We start from the raw sequence: 23,242 nt of genomic DNA on the forward strand, positions 1-23,242 counted from the left end.
TATTTAAATAAAGTTTATACTATAAACTATATAAAATTTTGCTCCCACAGTGAAATTTCTGCTGCATAACTTGTAATATAACTTATACTAAAAAGTGCACATCATTTATTTAAGTGGCTCCATGAGTTGGATTGTTGCTTCACCGCTGGGCTCTGAATTCTGGCCCCACTCTGTCTGAGGATTCCATGTTGTGTGTATTTCCTCTGGGCACCTGGGCTGTGATGGACTGGCATCATATCCAGGTTGTTCCCCAGCCTTGTGCTCTGTGGAAGCTGGGAAGGCTCCAGGACCCCTGTGACCCTGTGCTGGATTACTGGTTGGATAGAAATAATTTACGTGAAGGACCAGCAGAAATGCTAGTTGTATTTGATTCTCATTTAAACATCCATCCATCCATTTTCCAAACCGCTTATCCTACTGGGTCGCGGGGGTTCCAGAGCCTATCCCGGAAGCAATGGGCACGAGGCAGGGAACAACCCAGGATGGGGGGCCAGCCCATAGCAGGACACACTCACACACCATTCACTCTCACACGCACCCCTACGGGCAATTTAGCAACTCCAATTAGCCTCAGCATGTTTTTGGACTGTGGGGGGAAACCGGAGTACCCGGAGGAAACCCCACGACGACATTATTAATAATTAATTAATAATGGATGTATTGGACCGTTACTTCATGCCCATCACACCTGTATGGGGAAACAGATATTAGAGTCTTGAGTTCATACTCCAGCACTTATTTACAACTAATTAATGAGAGACCAGAGGAATGATATAATTATTTGGGTGACAGCCAAACGAAGCTAAGACACACAGGCCTTAAAGGCAGCACTTTTGAAGTAAGCGCCCCTGTCGTACAGTTCCCAGTTAGACTGGTTTTAAGGTGTCAATCTCATAAGGATGGGGCAGGACGAATTTACAGCAGCGAAAGCATGGAGAGGCAAATTGCTTAACTAGTCTAAGATCAGAGGACAATACCAGACTGTACAGAGCATAGCTATTTCATCATTTTATTGTTATTAGGGTATTGTAAGATATAGACTCAGTCAGTTACTTAAATGCCTCTGGTATTGTAATAATAATAATAATCGATCCTTTATTGTTCCCATGGGGAAATTCTTTTTTACGCCTCCCTCAACTTGCTCTTGTCTGTGAAGGGCAGCCACCTGTTGGGGGTTAAGGGCTTTGCTGAGGCTGGGATTCTGGGATGTCGTCTTATTGTTAATATTTATTAGCATTAAACCAATGTATAGGAATTAAAAAAGCGAGTTTCACTGAAAGAACAGGAAACAAATCAACAACTGTACCGTCAGGGAAATGGAGTCAGATGACCGATGTGTCATATCATGCTGACTCAATGTTATTAAACCGAGTTTACACAATCGTGTTAAATTGTGGGACGCGGCTCTCCTATCTCAGGAATGTCCAAGTCCTGCTCTGTGGTATTTCCAGATAAGAGGGAATCGGGTAGTGAGCATGTGTTAAACACACTACCATCTCTATGTCGTCCTCCTACCCATACAAACCCAGGACCTATGTTCTCCTGTCCATACCGACTGTACACACCCAGCGTCGTTATGGGGCGGGAAAGCTTATATTGAGTCATGTGTGCTTTCTGTTGGCTGTGGATAACAGGAATCAGCACACGCTCTGTGGGAATGGGGTGATGGGCTGCCAGAACAGCAAGTGCGTTGGTTTTGTTTCCCCCCAATCCTTGCTTTACCTGATAATGCCTTCAGATTTTGACATTCCAACATTCTTATCGTAATTTTGACTCCTGATGCTCATAAATGCACTTATGCAAAAATAGCAACTGAAAAGTATTAACTAAATCATTGTTGATTTAACAAGAACAACACGCCGCTAGACAGTCGACGAAACACACATACAACATAGTTTACTATGCACTTTGAAAATCGCAGCAGACGATAGACAATAACCAGAGGGGAACGAAATATTTTAAGCTTTGTTTTGTTTCTGTTTTCAACTTGGTCTGTGACTGTTCAAGATATAAATGAAATGTAACATATTATTTCTAATATACTATGACAATCTTTGATTAAATAAAAATTTTATTCTCAAAACGATAATAAAAGGAATTACACTGAAGCTCCCTTGAAGAGGGAGCTCCCCCCCCATGAGACCTTAGTGGTACACTCCAGACAGCGCAGTAGTTCTGCAGACTGAGGAATTGTTAGTTGCTGGTTAGGTGAGGGCGTGTGAATTGGTGTGTTCCTACGGCTTTGTAAGCGCTCACTGGAACGATTGCTAAATTTATATAGGTCATCTAGACACTCCTTGCAGATTTGTGTTCGGTGAGTACTCACGATCGTTTCTGATACTTACAGATCTTAAGTCAGAGTTCGGACTGTGCCTGTCATGTGTGGTGATTTCATTATTGCATTTCATTCACGTAATGCAACAATTCGATAGTTTTACGGTGTGAGTCCCCGACGAGAGACTGGGGTCTTTCGTGTTGTGGTGGGGATGAACCGTTTACCCCGAGACAGGTGGGTTCTCAGCCGGCCCTGCGCTGCTCTGTCTGCCTTTAAACCCTAATGTCTGGTCCACTGTAGCAAAAGAACTTCTTTTCTGCTGGGATTATCGTGTGCTTCTATATGAGATATCTCTCAAGATTTGGGATTACTTCATAATTTCTTTAAAAATTTAGCTGTGTGTTTTCCTATATTTTGCATGTGTTTCGTTAATCGCATATGCATCAGTTCCACCTGTATTGCAGTTCAAAGCTCCCGTCCAAAGCGTTTGATCAGTCCCATCAATTCAGATGAAAAGCATTATATCTGCCTGACGAGTTTGTTGAATGTTTACACATATACCCGTTAAGGATGATTTACTGTCATTGCTCAAGCACTGTGACATAACTGACTTTTCGGTTTGGTGCTTTACCTAAGAAATTCCTCTGTGCTTCTTTCTAAGTAAATACCGTGTAAGGAAGACATTTTCCTCCTAATTTCGGTAGTCCTGGCGGAGTAACTCATTGCATGGGTGAGTGGCAGTACAGAACCCAGTAAGACCAGTTACACTGCTGAAATAATAACGATTCTTTGGCTGATAGTAGTCGGTACAAATTTGATGTTATCCTGGATCATACGTCAATGGAGTAGCGAAGAAAGTATATTGGTATGTAAGCAGGACTGGACTGCCCATAACGGGCTTTATCCCTGATGGGTTTCTGGGACAGCAAAAATTATCGCGGCGAAACCGAAAGTCCAGGGTTGTTTATTATTATTATTATTATTATTATTATTATTATTATTATTATTATTATTACTATTATTACTACTACTAATAATAATAATAATAATGTGGATGTTTGTTTATTTAATTCCAGTACAGCCCAAACCCAAACATTGACAGTAGAGGTAATGGCACATACAGCAGTAATATTTTTCATTATTTTAAATACTATCGCAATGAAGAAACTTAATCAGTTTATGCCAGTGAGGTAAAGGAAATATTTTGAACTCGCCACCTAAAACTGGATGGCAGGTGGGTCAACAGGTGGTTATATGGTTAAACAATCTGGGCTACTGACCAGAAGATTACTAGTCTGTGGCTTGCAAAGGGCAGTGCCCTGATAGCCTTGAGAAACGTGCTATGCTGCTGAGGGTGGAGCTATGTAATTCCGTAAGTATGCCACTTTGCCGGGATAAGGGCGCCTGCCAGCATGACGATGACGGCCAAAGCCCCCTCCTCGTCTTCACAAATTTGTGGGCAGACATGCTGTTTACAGAAGGGGTTTCTGAAAAGCCCCCCCTCCCCTCCCGGTTCTGCTCCAGTAGTTAAAAACAAAGGCAAACATGACCCCAAGCTTTCAGCAAAGATTTGCCACCCCCTCCCTCTGTAAAGCCTCTTTTAAATCCTTTAAGTCTTCCTCTCTTGGCCGCTTGAATTTACCTTGAGTTTATCTTTCACACCAATACAATAAATCCTGATCTAGCAAGGTGGTGATTGGCGTGTGTGAGATTTCTGCTTTTTTATTTTTGGTGATTTCCATCTTTATAGCTCTGTAATTATAGCCGCAGGGCTTATGGACCTTGTAGCGGGTAATTAATGCCAGTCTGCTGCTGCCGGTTTTTGAATCTCCAGCTTGATCCCACTGGAATGCTCGCAATCTGGAGGTGTTAGATGGACCGCTAGAGTTCCTGGTTCCACCCAGGTCACACAGGTGGCCTTTTCCTGCAAATTCCTCGAGATTTTGGAGTGGTTGTGATAACGCAATTCAGGGCAATTACAGCATGGTGTTAGTGGTGTCGGTTGTTGTCAAGAATAAAGTCAGGCTGATTTAGTAGTTTTATCACCACTAAGACTGTCTTTATAACCACTTTATGAAACAGCAATTCAGGTGGATCAATAGTAGGGGCTGCAGTAGGTAAGAAACATCTTGAGAGTCCAGAATTGCACTAGCTTAATGCTCTGATAAAATTTCTCATTATAAACACTAGCTAAAAGTAATTTAAGTAAAACCTTCTGTTGAGCAACCACCAAATAATACCATACATTTGTCACCATCTTTTTGCTTAATAATTTATGTGGAAACCTGCATGTGCTGTTGTTATCTCCCTAGCAACCTTTCATGCAGCTGCTGTATTTTCATGTGGTGACACGTTGCTTGTTTTGGGTAAGAGTGCATTAAGTAGTTGTAAAATGAAGCAGTACATGCAGGTCTGCGAAAGGCCTCTGCTTTGCGAATGCAGGCCTTGCACGTGCAGTTAACTGGACCGTCCTCTCTGTTCAACACACATGCGACGAATTTGACACGGTAGTGAGTCAGGTTTAGTTTTAAAGTCATCAAAAAAAAATGTGTGTGTGTGTGTATGGGTGGGTGGAGGGGTAAACAGCAAAAGTCATGCATAAAACTCAGGGGGCCCAAAGTCCATTGGTCACAGTGCTGCAGCCACCCATGACCGAGTGCACCTCTGAATCGGCCTGCCTGACAAAGTGGTCCGTGCAGGGCCCCCCCGTTCCCTGGATTTTCTCTGTAAAATTCTTCCACCTTTGTTCTGCAGTAGGCGTAGCTGAAGGTAGTCTGCAGCACGATCACCTCCCACAGCCTCGTTTTTCAGGTTCTTGCCCTTCTCCTGGCCTCCTGACTTGGGTGTTAATCCATTCTGCTCTTCTCTCTCTCCTCTCTCTCTCTCTCTCTCTCCCTTTTTTTGCTCCCTCCCTCTCGGCACATGGAGCTACACCTTGCACACCTTGGCTGTAGGATGCCCCTGTCAGTGCCCTAAGGGTGGTTTGTGCCCTCTTTCTGTGACCAGCGACCCAGTAGTTCAGGATGCATCTGTAGTGTCTTGGTTTTACATTGTTGCAGATCATCTTAAAATGTAAACTTTTTATATCAATTTACATTTTAATCAACTATTTAGAACTAGGTATCTTTATTAAGAGGATTTATGCTGTTCTAACAGTTCAATTATGGATACTTTGGTGACATTTCTAGGGTAATTATCTTCTCCGCTCTTCCTTTGTGCCCAACTGTGCATTTTTGCATAAATTAGGATGGTCTTTGCTTCAAGAGGGTGAGATCTGTAATTTACATTAAGCTTATGAGTGGTAGAGGCTGCAGCTCTGCGGTTCCTGCCAGCAACGTAATTACAGGCTGGACCATCTCAATCACCGTGATCACTGAGGTGTAACTATAGTGTGGGATAAATAGTCTATAGCATCTCGCTGAGAGGAAATTCCTGAAATTAGTCCTTTAATGAGCTTGGCATCCCTACGGCAGTTTTAAGGGAACACATTCAGTCACACACAAGCGGGCTTCTCATTTCTGGTGACAGGGTGGAGAAAGAAAATAGCAGGAACACATCTTTTTGTCAGAGCAACTGCCATGTATGTCTCAGCTTACTTTGAGGCCGCACAAGTCCGTGCAGGCCCGAGTGAGGCGGGACATTCCCCGCACTTTCAGCTTGTTTTAGGCGCGCTATGTGCTTCCTGCCAGAAAGTGCCCCTCACTTGTCATTCGGCCATTTTTGCCATTCTGCACCTAGGGTCATATTCATGGGGAATTTCGACAATGCGCTGGTGTTGCAGAGTGGCCTCGCTCGCCATGCAGGGGCTGGCGTAGTGTGACGGGTGATTGGCAGTTTCTCTGTGCATCTCTCTCTCTCTCTCTCTCAGAGGATAGCTGTGTGCTTGGGTGCTCGCCCAGCCTAGCCTGACTCCTAACCGTCACTTCCCTTAGACACGTCCCCAGATCCACGGCCGAAGGCACCTGTGGCTTGTTTGTGAATGCTCATCTTGAGCATTTCCAAGAAGCTGCGTGAGCTCGCTTGCCTCCGTGATCGCTTCTTTCCTTTCCGAGGGCATCAATATTTCATGTGAGTTGTGTCACTTCTCTGCAGTTTAACAGTGTACCATCGGTGCCCTGCCTCTACATTTACCCCTCATTACTGGATCTGTACTATATGAAGAGATGTAAATTAGTGTGCTTGCGTAGACCTGTTAGTTTGTATTTGTGGTATGATTGGTCTCAGGACTGCCAGGTTTCGAGCAGAATGCGGGATGATGACCACTGGGTCATACTATTAACAGAACACTTTGCAGGAACCTTCCCAGGGAGCACGTCTTGCACTCAGAACCCTCCCAGGTCTGTCAAGCTGCCCCTGTTTAAATCCCAGTGAACCTAGTAGCCTTAGGTCACCTGCCTCAGAACAGAGACTGATCTTGCATTCAGTTTAGGGTGTCAGGATGCATGAATCAATTATTAAGGTGCAACAATCTGTCAGAATTGATTTTTTATTTTTTTTTTGCAGGTAAACTACCCCTAGTTTGAGGTTCATATGCAGCAGGTAGACTTACAAAGCAGGGGTACCGACACGCAAATTTCCAGAACATAGGATGGCAGGGTTAGGGTTCATTAATATTTATAACGGAAGCTGTACTTGACGAACTTTGAGCTACAGAGCTTTTGGGAAACTGGCACCTGTTTTGTAGTGCAGAGAACTTTCTGTAATGATTAAGATCATCTTGGCGCTGCAATGTTTTTGGGAAATGTCTCTGTTTTGCAGCACAAAAAAGTCATTCCCTTTGCAAGCTAAGGTAGCATCGATCAAGACATTGAGGTAGCTCAACAGCTACCCAACTAAAAAAAAATAGTTTTGGAGATGCACAACGTAATGGTTAACATGTTAGCATTGGCTGATATTCTTTAAAGGTCAAGATATCTGTATCGGTCCAGTGTGTTTACCTTGGCCGATATTGCCGGACGATATTTAAACTTAATTATTATTCAAAGTTAGTGGCACCAGAGCTAAAGACACACGTGCAAAAATAACAGAGATGATTGCATGGTGTGATCAGTCATTTTCTGTAGTGGAGGACGAGGGATGTTGTGAGCTCATTCATGGGGTCTCAAAGTACCAGCCCATGACATTTTTATAATTCAGCTTTCAATATGGCTCACAGAATGGCGTTTCCTTTTCCGCGGAATTAAAAAAAAAAAATTATGTAACATCATTCCGTTTTACCATCTGTTTTGGCCACCAATCAGAGAGCACTTCCTTTACTGTCTTTGGCAGTTTTATACTGGTGTGTTCTGTCTGTTTTAATAATAACAATAAAAAGGAATGTACAGCGATTGTGCTATATTTGTGTTCTGTTAATAGTGTGTAATTTTGTGTATTTTTTTTTATTCAGTGAAGTTATAACTAATTTAGGTTATCAAAGTAATCTAATAATTGTTTAACTGAATCAAATCATGAAAGATTTCCAATGTATTGAATCCTTGCTTCAGTAATTGCAATTGAATTGCCTGAAATTTACACCTCTAGCGTTCAGGTCAGGTCAGGTCATGTCAGGTTGGGGAGCAAACGGTGATGCAGTGCGTTGCCGAACCCACCACTCAGCGAAAGTCCTCAGGATCCTGGCCGGCGACCCCCCCCCCCCAGGCAGATATACGGTCCAGTCCCACCCTCCGGAAATGGCCATCCATCTGCCGCAACCAGAAAATTCAATTTTGATGACCCAGAGAAGTGTTCCACTTGAAATGCAAAATAAACCTATTAAAGACACCAATAAGACAACTCTTGGAAAATTATTTTAGGTATAAATTGTTATAGCTATTATAATAAATTAAACTTATAGCTATGTTGCTATTTTTTTTGGGCAAAAATTTTCTGCTCCTTATAGTGTGAGTGCCATGCTGTACTGTATTTATAATGTCTTTGCATTTCACATCCTTTTAACGACAGTAATAAAAAGAGCAACATTCTCCAGCCATTAATTAACCTTCCCTTTCTTTGATTAACAAGGTATTAAATCCATGGCATAATGTTGATTTAGGTTTGCCTGTGTTTTTGGGAGTATGCTGGGAAGCGCTAGTCTACTCCCCCCCCCCCCCCCCGTGTAATTAGTCTCAAGGCCATGGATTTTAAGAGGAGATTTGCCACCATGTTGCCCCTTAAGGAATTTGCATGTCATTGGCAAGTGTTAATGAGCACTAATTAGGTTAATTACAAACCCTCATTTGTGCAGTTTGCAGCCTTGCATTTTGGCTCAGGCTAAGGCTGTGATGTTATAAGAACCATATGATTTTAAGCTCTGTGCAGGGGGCTGCTTTCCCTGGGCATAGGAAAGTGGTGGATTGGAAACATGATGCCTGTTGTTACTGGGGAAGAGCAGCAGGTGATCTGTTGTTTTTATAAAACACAGTTCAGAGCTGTCATTGATATATCACTTAATTTACTTTGTAAATAGTGGCTTCACCTCATGGACAAAACAGTCCTGTCTTACTCTCTTAATACCGCAGATTGGGACCTTGCCTGGTCTTCCTGTAGAAGGCAGGGAACTGGATATCTTTGCTTGGGAGGAGCAGTGGGGACATGGGGCAAAATCAGGATTGATATGTTAACCATGAGATACAGGATGCTGCTATGGTCAGGTGACAGTCTGCTTTAGGCAGTGTTTGTTCTGCTGTGGGGTGAAACAGTCAGAAGATGGCTGGACACCTGAATAGAGCGCACGAAGGGAGCCGGGATAGAGCCGGGCACCCAGGACAGTGCCAGGTGCCCGAAGATGGCTGGGACAGACCCGGGCACCCGGGATGGTGCCAGGTGCCCGAAGATGGCTGGGACAGACCCGGGCACCCGGGATGGTGCCAGGTGCCCGAAGATGGCTGGGACAGACCCGGGCACCCGGGATGGTGCCAGGTGCCCGAAGATGGCTGGGACAGACCCGGGCACCCGGGATGGTGCCAGGTGCCCGAAGATGGCTGGGACAGACCCGGGCACCCGGGATGGTGCCAGGTGCCCGAAGATGGCTGGGACAGACCCGGGCACCCGGGATGGTGCCAGGTGCCCGAAGATGGCTGGGACAGACCCGGGCACCCGGGACGGTGCCAGGTGCCCGAAGATGGCCGGGACAGAGCCAGACAGCTTATCACTCTACAGAATCCATAGATTTGGATGTAGCCATGGTTTTTCCTGCCAAGCTCTGTCAACATAAAAGCAGGATACATTGCCCTGCAGTGATAACTAACCATGCAGTAGCACCTGGAAAATGGACCATGTGACACACGAGGTCTAGCAGAATGCCGTCGTCTGGTCGTGCTGCACATAAACAGTCTTTGTTCCATGTTCTTTCCCCGAAGACACCTCTGAGGTGTAATTGTGATGTTTCAGTGAGAGCTTTAGCCTCATTGGCAACGCTATGCTGATCTCAAGGGGCAGCTATGCATAGGGGCTGGCTGAGGGCTATCAGTCAGACGGTGTGAGGAATGTGCTGTCTGCCTGCTGTTTGTTCATGCCTGGATGCCCCCCCCCCATACTTCTCACAGTTTTATGTTTAGGCCAAATGGAATCCTGTCAATGTTTAACCTCGGCAGCGAAAGTTAGACTTGAACCAGTTATCATCTCCCGGCTTTCTCCCAGCCAGGGAACATGAAGGAGATTCAGCCGCCAACTGACCGCTGTGGTGGCGTCAGGCTGGCGTTAATCAGAAATGGGGTAAAGGGCACTTTGCACCATGATTTACCAACAGCTAAGCAAAATGTGTATCACCTGTGCTGCATACCTGCTTGATGATGGTACGATAAGGCCTGCGGTATGATCGTGACGTATTATTATTCTGTCTATGGCAGCCTTTTTCAATGTCTCTTTTCTTTCATTTCAGACAGGAGATGAAAGGAGGCACACTTCTGAGTGTGTCTGAGGAGTGAAGAAGCAGGAGCGTCAGCGAGACAACCGACTGCGGGGAGTGTTGGACCCCAACACGCGGAAGATGTCCATCCCGGCCAAGCCGGAGAGGACTGTGTGCGTCCTGCTGCCCAACAAGGAGCAGCTGGAGGTCACCGTGGGGGTGAGTGACTCTCACTCATTCTCAGTATGTTTCAGAACCAGCTTCACGTCAAAGACAATGATGTTTAAATGATCTTCATGTTGTGGTAGAACCTGCTTAATCTCTGTCGAAGTGTGTCGGCTTAGCCATTTCATATTTCTACATCAAATCACCCTCCTATTTGCTGCACCCGTCCAATACACGACTGTGTTTTTTGACCTGATCACTAGCACACCTTGTGTGGCTAATGAATACATCATTGACCACTTTAAAAATTATTAATATTAAACTGGTGATGAAATGTAACGTATACATGGTTTGGCTAAGGTGCCCTTGAGGAGGGGTTTGGGGAAAAAGCAGCGTTCGTCTAATCATCCAATAAGATATCGGTAACTTTTTGGAGAAAAGAAGAAATTCCTGTTAGTTTTTATTGTGTCAGTGTTAATCTGCGTATCCTGTAATGATAAATGTGTTTTTGTTTCTGAGCAAATACACTCTTACTCCCCAGATAAATACCTTGTAACATTTCCTTTGATTACTGAAGATTTTTGCACAGTACTGTACAAATATATAAAATATGAAATACATCATTGTGAGGTTGTCCATGCTGTCAGATGGTCTACGGGGCGGTCCAGGGATGGTAGTGTATTGTAAAATCTCAGCAAATGTGATTCATTTAGGTTATTATTAGCAAAACTAACGTTAAGGAGAGTTTCAAAGGGAGTGTGCGTTCTGTATCGAGAGGAATTTCTTATTGCAGTCATTAACTGGAAATATCTGTTCCTTGTGTCATGGAAGATGACTGCATACGCTCCGTACCTGGAGGCGTAACTGTGAGACGGATGGCCGGCGGTCCTTGTAATGGCGGTATAGTGTTTTACGATGAAACGCAGTCACATTTATGCTCCGTTCTGTGGGAACGTTCTGAGAAGTGGACGTCAAAGGAGTCGATTAGCCACGGTTTCCGGTGCTGAGACCTTTCCAAGTTATTTTTGCTTTTGTGGGTGTGATAATGCGCTAATGCATTCAGGGCCTGCCTGTCTGGTTTATGAATGTTTGGGCATGCCTGTCTGTATTTAGATGGTTCTTTATGTGGCCAAACCCAGATATGCTTTGATCTCTACTGACGTGGATTATTAGGTCATTGTAGAAGATGTCCATCAGCTGAGGGCATTTCCCCTTATCCCCCATTTATGAATGTTTGCATTTCCCCCCCGTACAGGCAAAAACGACAGGCCAGGAAGTGTTGAGCCACGTTTCTGAGCTGCTCGGACTGAAGGAGCTGCATTTCTTCGGCCTGACTGTGGTGAAGGGTGAGTACCCTCCCCTGGCCTCTATGTTGTCAATCACCTCATTAAGGGGGGGGACACCTTACAACAAAGACCTCCTGGGTTTGTAGGGTTAAGGCCAGAAGAGGTAAATGATAATGCACTTGCATACCTTACCAGGCTTCCAGTGACCTGGTCTTATTTGAAGGTATTTAGTTACACCTGCTTCCTCTGGCAACAACTTCAAAAAGAAACCGCAAGGTCACATTATCATTGTTCACATCGTATAACTGATTCTGTAACGTTCGTCATGGAGCTGAACACTGTGGCCCTGTTTCATGTTGGAAACCATGTCGCTCTGCAAACCTCTATATCCTCCCTGACAAAAAATGTCTTGTCCATTCATCTACCATCCGTCTGTCCTAATTAGGGTTGCAGGGTAAAACTACCCTTGAACCTTATCATTGAACTTTAATAGTTTTAACCAAAAACGAAAATCATCATCACCTGCCAATAAATGAATCCTTTTTTCTTTTCTTACTATGACAGGTTTGTCAGTTAAGGTGTGTAAGCTGACGTCAAATCCAGTCAGTCAGACACTTGCGTGTCCATTCACTCACGCAAACAAAAAGAAAACTCTTAAAGTCCTTCTTTTACCCAGAAAATGCCAGCCTCACACAACTGCCAAAGAAGTTTGTGTTGTGAAAATGGAACGATAGCTCAAGAACGTGCTGAACATAAAAAAAAAAGTAAACGCTTCTGGCGTAATCTTTTGCTAAGTTTTTCCCATTTCTAGCTCTCCCTCTGCGGTCATTTCTCTCTTCTCCGTCTCCCTCGTCTCACCAGCTCCGTAATCCCGCTAAGCTCATCTCTTTAAACAACGCCGCTCTTGTTTTTGCTGTTTGCTTGCCAGTACTCACTCTGGCCCAGATTCCAGCAATATTAACTTAATTAAGACTGGAATGCACTCTTGCATTCCTCCACCTTGGGAAGACATTGAAGGGCAGAGAGAAAGATGGAGGGGGGGGGGGGGGGGGAGGCTGGGGCGTTAGGGAGGGGGTGGGAGTTGGAGAGACAGGAATACAACAAAATGAAGAGGCAGGGTCCATGGGTGGGAGGGAGGTAAAAGATGGATGATGATGGGGAGTGATGGATGAGGGAGGAAGAGAGGAGTGAGAGGCGAACGGCCAAAGAGTATTGAGGGGGATCAGTGCTGAAGGGGGGTGTTGGTGATCTGGAGAGAGTCTGTCACACAGGTCCTGGCACACAGCCTTTAGCTAAGTGCTGACAGGGGCTTGGCGTGTGTCATCACCCACTTTTGTTTATCCTCTCCTCGGCACGGCCGTGCAGACGCCGTATTTAAACATCACCTGATCTGCGTAAAACTCCGCACACCTGACAGTCAGCAGAGTGCAGAGGAAGCGCTCCGATGTGTAACGCACTGTTGACAGGGTTTTTCATGTTGGGACCTGCGCTGAAGAGCGACCCAACAGAGCCTGGGGTGGGGGGGGGTTGTCTTTCCACAAATTAATCCCATTGTATGTCTTCACGCATGATTACGTTACTCTGACTGTTCCGGTTTCCGTCTGAATGAATTTTTTGAGTCCTTTTTTTGTGGTTTCCTTTTTGTTTTGTGCAGACAATGAGCATATATTTGTGGACTTGGATGAAAAAGTGACCAAGTACTTCCCCAAAGAATGGAGGCAAGACTCTGCGAAGGTGAGGGGGTCTGAACTCCACCTGCGGTGTTTTCCAACCCATGGGTGAAGCTACATTTGCTAGCTACTAAGGCTACCAAGTACTAAAGAACTACTCTCCCCTGTTGCCTCGTACATTGCCATCTTTTCCTGAGACATTTCAGCCTATACTTGTTTTGTTGCCATCTCAAAGACATAGTAAGCATGATTTATTGGTGGATGTCTAGGTTTAACAGCTGCAGATGCTAAAATCGACATCCACACTAACGTTTTTTACACATGTGGGTAGTTACCACGTAAAAATGGAGAGGGGAGAGAACCCAGCCTTCATAACCAAAGACCGCTCCCCTCCTGGGGCGGTACCCTGCTATTTTGGACTTTTAATAGTTAAGGGGCTCTTTAACTGCAATGAAAACACCATGTTCAGTCATACTGTGGGTCTGGCAGTGTAAACTGTGGACTGAAACACTGCGGTTCCAAAGCCCTCGCATATAAACAGCATCAAAGAAAGCGTGCGTCAGCGCTGTGCTCCCCCTGCAGGGGGCGCCGAGACGAGCACTGCCCCTGGTGTTCTGCCTGAAGGTGCAGTACTACGTGGAGAATGGCCGGCTCATCTGGTGAGTGTGTCCCACCCCCCCCGCCCACAAAAGTAACTGAGACCAGCAATTATCTCTGTGGTTGCTGAGCGGGCACTTTTATTAAAGAGGAATTTCACAGCTTAAAATTCAGCATTTTGTTCTGTTTTTTTGGCTAAAGCTAGTCGGGTTAAGCATGTTAAGTTTATTAACTGCGAGGTGCTATTTTTGACTAAACTGCAAACCTTTGGTAACAAATCGAAGACTTTGGGTCTTATTTTCCCTGCAAAGTCCAGCTATTCACATCCAGCATTGTCCTCCCCCAGTGATCGGAAGGCACGACGCCTGTATTACTCGGACATCCGTGAGCGTGTGCTGCGCTCTGAGTGCCGCCAGCAGGAGGCGCTGTATTTCGAGCTGGCGGGCTACGCCCTGCAGGCTGACCTGCCGGACCACCCACAGCACTACAGGCCCAATGAAGGAGGAGCAGCCTACTTCCAGCCTAAGGACTACTTCCCTCCCTGGGTAATGGCGAGAGTGGGGGATAGTGTAACCTAGCTGTAACCTAATTCATGTAGCTGGAATGTATGCGTTGACTGACTTTACCATTTGTCATGTCCACCGTGACGCACCTTTTCACGCAATCCTGACTCGCTGACCCTCCCCCGTGCCGCCACAGATCCTGGCGAAGCGTGGTGTCGATTACCTCCTCCGGCACGGGCCCAAGCTGCACCGTGAGCTGCGGGGCATGTCGTCCCGCGACGCCACTCTGCTCTTCATCCGCGAGTCCTGCCGCCTCGAGGATGTCCCCGTCACTTTCTACAGACTGCAGAAGGTGAGGGGTCACACGGAGATGGGGCTGGTGGGGCCCGGGGTGAGAGGCTAGCCTGACCCCTCTGATAGCGGAGTGTGTAATTAGCCGTAATCTTGGGGGCGGCCTGATGGGTGTCAGGCACCCGTCTGGGCTGCAGTGCCTGCAGATCCTTCAGGATTAAGCATTAAGCCACCTGATTCAGGATAGCCACCTTCATCCCCGTGGATTTATAACCCCCTCTGCTTTGTTTTCTAAAATCAAAGGCTGCGATGCACCTTGTCCTGGCAGAACCTCTTTAATCTCTTACATGGTGCCTTATCAGTGCAGCACATTAAACGATTCAAGGCCTTTCAGGTTCATCAGACTCCATCGGCCCTTTGAGCTCTGAATATCCCTGATGTTTAGCAGATCAGGCTCAGAAATGTGAAACATTTAAAGCCCCCTCTATTAAGAGAGGTTTTAATGTTTACCTCCCTGCTTTATTCTATAGGACAAGAAGGAGGAGAGGGGCTCGGCTCTGCTGGGCCTGACCCTGCGAGGAATGCAGATTTATCAGGTAAGCCTGTGCGCTCCTGTTTTCTCTCAGGGAGGCGGGCGTCACCAGCTTTCCAATGGTAGGGAGGCACGGAATGCGGTGGCCATTTAAGATCGGAGCTTCCTGTTTTTAAACTGTCAGTCAGTAGCCATCAGCGTGGATTAGCGGTGGGGGGGCTGCTATCACAGCTCCGGCCATGCAGAACCAAAAACCCCACTGGCTTGTGGGATTGCTCATTCCTCCTGGCGACCCTGGAGTCAAGCCTCTGACTCTGCCCCCCCCGGTTATATATTTGCTCGATAAACACACTTAGGCTTCCCGCCCTGAGGAGCCTGTCAGCACATCTCACTCTGTACTCTTGTCTTGAACTGTGACTCCCACATTCTCCTTCGAATGGGTCACTACAAGTTTTGCAAATATCTAAGGTAAAATTAAAATGGCTTTCTTCTGGATTTCCCGTGACTTCATGTCTTGTTAAACACCCTGGTAACCGTCACGCTTGATTAATTTGAACTTATGATCTAACTGCTTTGTAAGAACAGAACATTTTTCATTCATTCCAGAACAGCTGTGATGATGTGGTAATTATTTCTAATTATGATGTAATAGTCCACACCCCACCCCTTAACCACTCCTTGCCTCTGGTCCTCTGGTTAGATACATGGATGTAGCTTTCCAGTTCTCATTTTTTTCTATTTTACTCAGTCCCGCACACTGTGCTAACCCCCACCCTCTCCTTCTCCTCTTTACACCCTCAGGAGGCGAACAACGTGCGGCAGCTTATCTATGACTTCCCCTGGTTCAACGTGGGACGCCTCACCTTCCTGGTGTGTTCTTCCGAAAATTCGGGAGCCTTTTTTTGTCCATGGAGATGCATTGTTCGGCCATCTTTGCTATGAGCTTATTGCTCTCATCCCATCTGCAGGGGAAGAAGTTTGAAATCCAGCCGGACGGGCTGCCCTCTGCCAGGAAGCTGGTGTACTACACCGGCTCGCCTTTCCGCTCACGCCACCTGCTGCAGCACCTGAGCAACAGCCACCGGCTCTACATGAACCTGCAGCCGGTACTGAGGCACTTGCGGCAGCTGGAGGAGAGCGAGGGTCAGTAGGCTTTACCGTTTTTGTACGTTATGAGCATATCTGTGGATGAAGGAGCCCTGCGATGGACGGTCTGAAACAAGTTTCGCTGCACCTTCTGACCCTCCCGACAGAAAAGAAGCGGTACCGGGAGTCTTACATCAGCGACGACCTGGACCTGGACCCTGCGGGAAGCGACGGCAGCCCAGGCTTATCCCGGCGCTCCACCACCAGCTCGGGCATCGAGGTGGACACCCAGCAGCAGGGCTTGGCAGAGGGTCTCCCCAAACTCTTTGGCTTGGCTGCCAGCCACAACAGCTCCCACAGCTCTAGTATCGACGTGGGCGGCAAGGCGCAGTCAGAGGAGGAGGAAGGTCAGTGAGCTGTTAACATGGCTGACCCTGCTGAATTGCAACTGGTAAATCTGACATGCAGTAAGTCACTAATAACTGGATGAATATTCCATAAACCAGAGCAAAGTTGCTGAATAGGAAAATTTCAGTGTGTGTGAGTGGATTGTGTTTGTATTACATTGTGGGCACCAAATGTCCCCCACAATGTAATAAAAACCTGTTATTTTGACGTTGTGGGGACCATTTTTCAGGTCCCCACAAAAATCTGTGAATGCAATAAAAAGTAAAAATGCCGAAAGAATTTTGTTTGTTACTTATGGTTAAGATCAAGGGGTGGGTGGGGGTTCAGGTTGTCATGTTGGGATTAGAGTTTTCCCCCTAGAAATAAATGGAGAGTCCCCACAATTTTTTTATTACAAACCTGTGTGTGTGTGTGTGTGTGTGTGTGTGTGTGTGTGTGTTTGTGTTTGTAAACCGCACTTAAAAACGTCAGAATGACTGACAAGAAAACTATTCAAACTGGAATGTCAATTATGCATTGGCAAATGGGAAGCATTGTCTTCGTGAATATTATGAAACAGTCTTGTGTCACTGGTGGTGTGAACATGACATTCTGCACATTTGCTGTTCCTGAAGTTTAGGACAAAGATCACGTAACCAATAAAGGCTCTGACTGTACTGTACAACAAAAAGAAATGTCTTATACAGTTGAATTGGTTATGTGTAGAGCTTAAACTAGCGTCCTGCAGCTGTTTTGAGTTTCTTCAGTATTCTATCCACTCACTCACCGTTTCGTGTCCATTTCAGAGGCTGAGCTCAATGTAGACGAGACCGAGGGGGTGTCTGTGGATGACCCTGAGGAGATACTGCGCCTAGCCCAGCTGCTGAAGGGCGTATCAGTTGACTGCCCAGTCCTACCCTCTGAGACCGAACACGGAGGTAAGATGGTAGAGCTAGACCTGCGGCAGATGGGCACCTTTACAGCTCATTACTCTGGAATGTTATTGCGTGACTTGCTGCCATTACTGTCTGTCAACCAAGGTTATGGCGAAACTAGGCGAATTTCCTATTCTCAAAACGGAACATATAATGCATATTATTAATACGAGTCTCTGCTGCCCCCTTTCTGCAGATTGGTGAAACTCAATTTAGCTCTGCTAAATGCGGAACTACGTACTTAGAAGCAATTATATAAGTATATCAGACATACCAACTGAACTTACTCATATGTTGTCGTCGTTGTTGTTGTTATTATTATTATTAATAATAATAATAATAATAATAATAATAATAAAAATTAGAGGTACAACAATTCATATATTGACATGTTAAGGCTACGATATGATTTAATCGACTCTTAATAAATATCCATTCATATTATTAAACCATCACGATACATCAACACACTGCCAGAACAATGTAAAGGCTGTGACAATACCTCTCACAAAGAAATCTAGTTCCTGCATTTTCAGATAGTAAGACAGGTGTTGTTTGTGCAGATTTTTTTTTGTGTATTTTTGAGATGTATATGTTCAGCATATTCTGTTGTTAAAATGAAAGATAAAACGGTTATTAAGTTTTTTTTAATTTTTTTTTTTTAATTCAAATTCCACTAAAATCAGCTTATTTCACCGTATCGACTGTCGCAATATGATTTGAATCATTAATTCATGATTGATATTTTCAAGCTTCAGATATCGCCAGATATTGAATCGCTGTTGCAAAATGTGTTTCGAAATCAAATCGTATCATAGCGAAGTTTATCATTTACACCCCTCTTATTATCATCAATAATAATAATTGTTGCTTTAAGTTGCTGTAAAGTAGATCTCACGTCCTGGTGAGGATATAGACAGCAATAATCTAGAACTTCCTCCGCATAACCTACTACTATGACTTACTTGCAGACGGCACAGTGAAATCTGCTGACACGCCAGACTGCCAGGTGAAACTGCGAAGCGCAGACCCCCTGCAAGAGGTCAGTTCCCAGAGAGAGATGATATGATTCTCCTAAACTGATCCCAGTATGGTTCCTCCAAAGCATAGCCATGTTTTCTGCAGGACTAGCTGGTCGGACTGTGATGGCGAGTCATTCATTTGTTGTGCAAAGATGGTGGAGCATCTGTGTTAATTATGCTTATATCCCCCCCTTCAGTCAGCTGCTTAATCAAAATTCGAATTGTTTCTATGCATATCCGCACACCCCCACACTCATTTTCACCTTCGCTTTCATTTTGCGGTGCCGTTAGCTTTAATTGCCTTCACAGTGGTTGCCTCGGTTCCCAAAAAGTCTTCACGTTACAAGCAAATGGAGCAAAACCAACGTCTTTTTTCTTTTTAGCTGAGCAAATTCAGGCCACTAAAACATGAAATTGATAACAGAGAGATTTTCTAGCCTGCACTGATGGGGAAAAAAATGCCGTGCATGAAATAATGATATTGATGGACCTGGAGGAGGGAATTCTGGGTCTTGGTCCAGGTGGCAGCAGGCGCAGCATGAATCTTTTCTTACCACGACTGCCGCTGTGTCTCCCAGGTGCTGAAGCAGAAGGCTTGGGTCGCTGTTGACCGGCACAGCCAAAGCCTGGATGACGTACGCCTGATCAAGCAGCCTCCCCGCTTCGGCACTTCCCATCTGCTTGATACTTCCCACAGCTTCACCTTCGGGCTGCCGAAGTCCCAGTTGGACTCCCCCGTGGGCCACAGCTACTACCCGGCCGAGAACTCTGGCAAAACCACCTTCTACGGCCGAAGGTCCACAAACTGCCTGTCTCTGGACACACTGGGGGATGAGCAACTGCTGGAATTTATTTTGTGAGCACTGGAAGACACTGTTGTAGCTTGGAGGCCATCGCTTTCACTACTGCATCCGGCGAGAGCCGGGAACTGTTGTAGGTGTGACAGGGACACACTGTGAGGACGTGTGCGCGCGTGTGGCTTTGAAAGGAAGCCGACCCTTGTTCATCAGACGAGCCACAATCACCATTGTGTTTCCAGGTGTTTCCACTTAGGACTGTAACCTAATGGACAAATTATACTGTGAAAGAGAGGCTTTGTTGTTGCCTTGATACAGTGGTTTAAATTCAAGTAATCTATACATTTGAACATGCAGGAGGAAGCTTGTGTTGTGTGAATTATACGTGGATGGCTGGTCACCATGTACCTCCCACGACACGCTTTGTATTGACTCTTTGTATTTATGTGTGTTTCAGTGTTTTTTTTTTTCCAGTAATTCATATTCTTCATAATTGCATGTATTTTTTTTATGTAGTCATGTTTCAACGAATTGATAGTTTCAATTTCCTACTAATATGAAACCCACCATTAACAAATTAAAAAAGCATTGCTTACTGGATGGAATTGCATTTGGTAATTGCAAGTTGTCATGGCGAACCGCACATAGCATCGCATGCAGATGGCTACATAGAGAGCCACAGCAGATCGGTTTATGTGTGATTCTGTTCAGTGCTCTCAAAGGTTTTGATGGTTACCACTGCCTGACATTGTCTACTCCTTCTGGGTGGTGTCACTGTTAATTAATATTTGTAATAATGCAATAATGGGAAAATGATACCTTGTTTCTTCCATAGGTCTACTTCATCTGTGCCCTTTCATTTAACGACAATATTGATAGACTGTACTTTTGTCACTGTTAATCATTATGTCAGTATTGGAGAAGTCGATAAAGATTTCAGATTTCACTTGTCTGTTTTCCTGCCATTGAGAAAGTGCGTTTAATGCGTCGATGCCGCAAATGTCTGCAGGTCTCCCTAGAACTATCCATACATGTGAAATTTCTCTTCCCGGAATTAATTCTTTCTTATTCTTTTTAATACCATAATAACATTATTTATTGATAACTGATTAAAGCATTCATTGTTGTAATGAATGATACCATCACCCTTATGGATTATTGTTATTGCCAGTATTAAGTATGTTAACACTGACATTGACACGTAATCTTTTTTTTATTACTGTTTTGTATTTTTTAATATTCTATTGTACCTAATCTTCATCATTGTGCAAAGTTTGCACAATCTATATTAATGTGTTGTATACAAAATTTATATGTACAGACCTGAGGCCCCTTGCAGTTATTTTTCTCCACATTTGTCCTGAATTGGAAATCAAACATTATTTCCGTTACAGACAAAAGTCAGGTTTACTATATTTCCACCCTTTTTGTTTACATATACGTTTATTTTATATAGCTCTGTATCCTAGAATGTAAACCTGGTCTTAACCCAGTGTACTTGCAGCTGGGGTGTTTGGATATTTCAACTCAACTCAAACTTTGTATCTTCTCCTTTCAGTGAAAGGCAACCAGATTTAGGAGCCGATTATATAATAAATGACTGTGGAAAAACTGTGTGTATGTGTTCACTGAAAATACGCAACTATACATTTCTATATATAGAAAATTCAACAAAGTAGAATAAGCATTGATAGAATGATTAAGAAAACTGCAAAAATGCACTAATGTGTAAAACAGACAAAAACAGTACAGCCTTATGACTTGGACACTCATTCATCTGTGTAGTATTAATAATAGTAATAATAATCATGATAATTACAATGTAATGATACTTTATTGATCCCCATGGGGAAATATTCTTTTCACCTATTGCATCTTGCTCTCTCTGACACACCGACAGGTGAGAGGAGGCTTTGGAGTCACCTGCAGTGGTGCCCATGAAACTGGGGTTTAAGGGCCTCGTTCAAGGGCCCACAAATATGTGAGTGTTCTGCCGAGGCCGGGCTCAAACCAGCGACAGGCACGGAGACTGCCCCGAGTATATTATTATATTGTTTATTTGGTTACGACAGCTTAAGAAACCAACAATGAAAAACGATGGATCAATATACAACTTATTTCGATTTATTCAGAAGTAATTTGAGGTTATCACAGTGGTATACACACCAGTTTAAGCGCTGAACAAAACAAATATGATTGAGTGTAGTGCCAGCTTCTTCATAAGCTAAAGTGACATCATTTCAGAAGTATTTTACGCTCAAAACAACGCTTCATATGAATGTTAAACGCACTCGCGTAATAATCACGATTGACCTATCAAATACTCCGTACAAGTCCAAAACAATAACGTCACTAGAAAGCGACAGGGCGCCTGCGCAATTCAGAGTGCCATGTGGAAAAGTGGAAATTCGTCGTGTTAAATACCGGTGCGTGTAGAAAAGTCACTATTGTTGTCTCAGTACCGTGGGTGAAATGCCTTCTGTTTTAATTAATGCGCTTTTGTCTAGCTGCTCGAACCCCGATTTAGTGTTAGACGCTCTTTGCTGGCCGAGTGACACATGGCCGGAGATAGAGCTTGTTGAAGAACTTGCAGTATTAATCGATGGGATTCGTAGTTTACATTACGAGGAGTCAGACAGACTTAATATCGGAGCCAATAATTGTCACACCGGATGTCCAAGAGAAGCGGCGTTCCAGAAGAAAGTCGAGGATGTAGCATGGAAACACTGCGTGCCTCTCCTGTTTAAAATATCCAGCGAACACGAGTCTGTCTGTAAACTAGGGGGTAAAAACAAGGATTTGCTTACTGCTGTGTGCGGGCTGTTAGGCGTTTGTGTTAAGATTTGTAACGAAGAGCTGTCGGAAAAGCTGACAAACGTTACTTTGTCGGTACTGGAGCTGACAGAAGATGAAGCAGGCGAAGAAAACCCCGAACAGAAAAAACTAAATAAAGACGTGGCAATCGAAGTCTTGACTGTTCTAACACCTATTATTTCGTCTAACGAGCAGCTGACAGCGACGGTGCTGTCATCCGCTTTAATGTGCATCAAGGCCGGCTCCGATTCGGATGTTTCGAAGATATTGGTTCGCGTTTTGATGACTTTGCTTAACACCTCTTGCCCTGATGAGAGAAGAACAGTCCTGTTGGGACGCATTCTGGGTGATCTGAACTGCTGGCACGAAAACGACGGCACGCCAGCAGTGACAGCTCGTGTCTTGCTGTGTCTAACTGCGCTTTCAGACCACCTGTTTCATTCCAGTAGTGGTTCTCCTGCTAATGTTGACGCACACCACTCCCAGCAGTTTTGGAAGATCGTTCAAACGGGATTGACGCACAGGGACAGCGTGTCGCGCAAACGGGCTTTGTATCTATTAAAGAGGGCTGTTGCGCTGTCCGATGAAGAGAACGTCGATTTTGACAGTGGCAATGCATGTCGTGAAGGTAAGCCTGCCATCAATAATAACACCGTGGAGTGTGGACTGTAGGGTACTTCATGTCATATTGGGCTTTACTACGAGTATTGGATGTTTCAATATTTTGCATTATCAAGTATATGGATTTGAATCCACTTTTTTGCAGACCAGAGTTTATTCACATGGGTACCAAAGAAGAGCCAGCTTCTCAGGGAATTCTGGGAGGACTATGTCTTGATCATGGAGACCCTTGATGAAAACCAGGTAGCGACATACATGATTCACATATGATGTGTGAGAAGTACATGCCATTTGCCAGTTTAATTTTCCTTTTCTTTCTGTCTCAAAACATTAACAAAGAAGTTTTGAGACACATTGTTTAACTTTGATCTCATTATTTGATTTTGTTTTGTCCACTGGCAAGTGGGATTGTTGTTATCCATAAATAATGTGACTC

At 44.7% G+C, this 23,242-nt stretch overlaps 2 protein-coding genes across 2 annotated transcripts in view; both read left to right on the forward strand.

Moving 5' to 3' along the window:
* The first annotated feature begins 2,177 nt into the window (after nucleotides 1–2,177).
* zgc:172136 (uncharacterized protein LOC566376 homolog) lies at nucleotides 2,178–20,983 on the forward strand. Its single transcript, XM_049009518.1, has 14 exons — nucleotides 2,178–2,314; nucleotides 10,134–10,319; nucleotides 11,521–11,611; nucleotides 13,206–13,285; nucleotides 13,804–13,880; nucleotides 14,165–14,363; nucleotides 14,518–14,673; nucleotides 15,143–15,208; nucleotides 15,946–16,014; nucleotides 16,113–16,287; nucleotides 16,398–16,637; nucleotides 17,424–17,555; nucleotides 18,524–18,594; nucleotides 19,153–20,983. Exons 2-14 carry the CDS (start codon nucleotides 10,242–10,244, stop codon nucleotides 19,432–19,434), a joined length of 1,716 nt encoding a protein of 571 aa, XP_048865475.1. The 5' UTR covers nucleotides 2,178–2,314; nucleotides 10,134–10,241; the 3' UTR covers nucleotides 19,435–20,983.
* Nucleotides 20,984–21,725: 742 nt separating this feature from the next.
* Nucleotides 21,726–23,242, forward strand: part of tarbp1 (TAR (HIV-1) RNA binding protein 1) — a 20,572-nt gene continuing 19,055 nt past the window's right edge. Inside the window, exons 1-2 of the mRNA XM_049009451.1 lie at nucleotides 21,726–22,813; nucleotides 22,952–23,049. Of these exons, the coding sequence (XP_048865408.1) occupies nucleotides 21,844–22,813; nucleotides 22,952–23,049 (1,068 nt within the window). The 5' untranslated portion in view covers nucleotides 21,726–21,843. The remainder of the gene's footprint in view (nucleotides 22,814–22,951; nucleotides 23,050–23,242) is intronic.

The sequence above is a fragment of the Brienomyrus brachyistius genome, chromosome 3 (genome assembly GCF_023856365.1).
Source record: "Brienomyrus brachyistius isolate T26 chromosome 3, BBRACH_0.4, whole genome shotgun sequence".
Lineage (NCBI taxonomy): Eukaryota > Metazoa > Chordata > Actinopteri > Osteoglossiformes > Mormyridae > Brienomyrus > Brienomyrus brachyistius.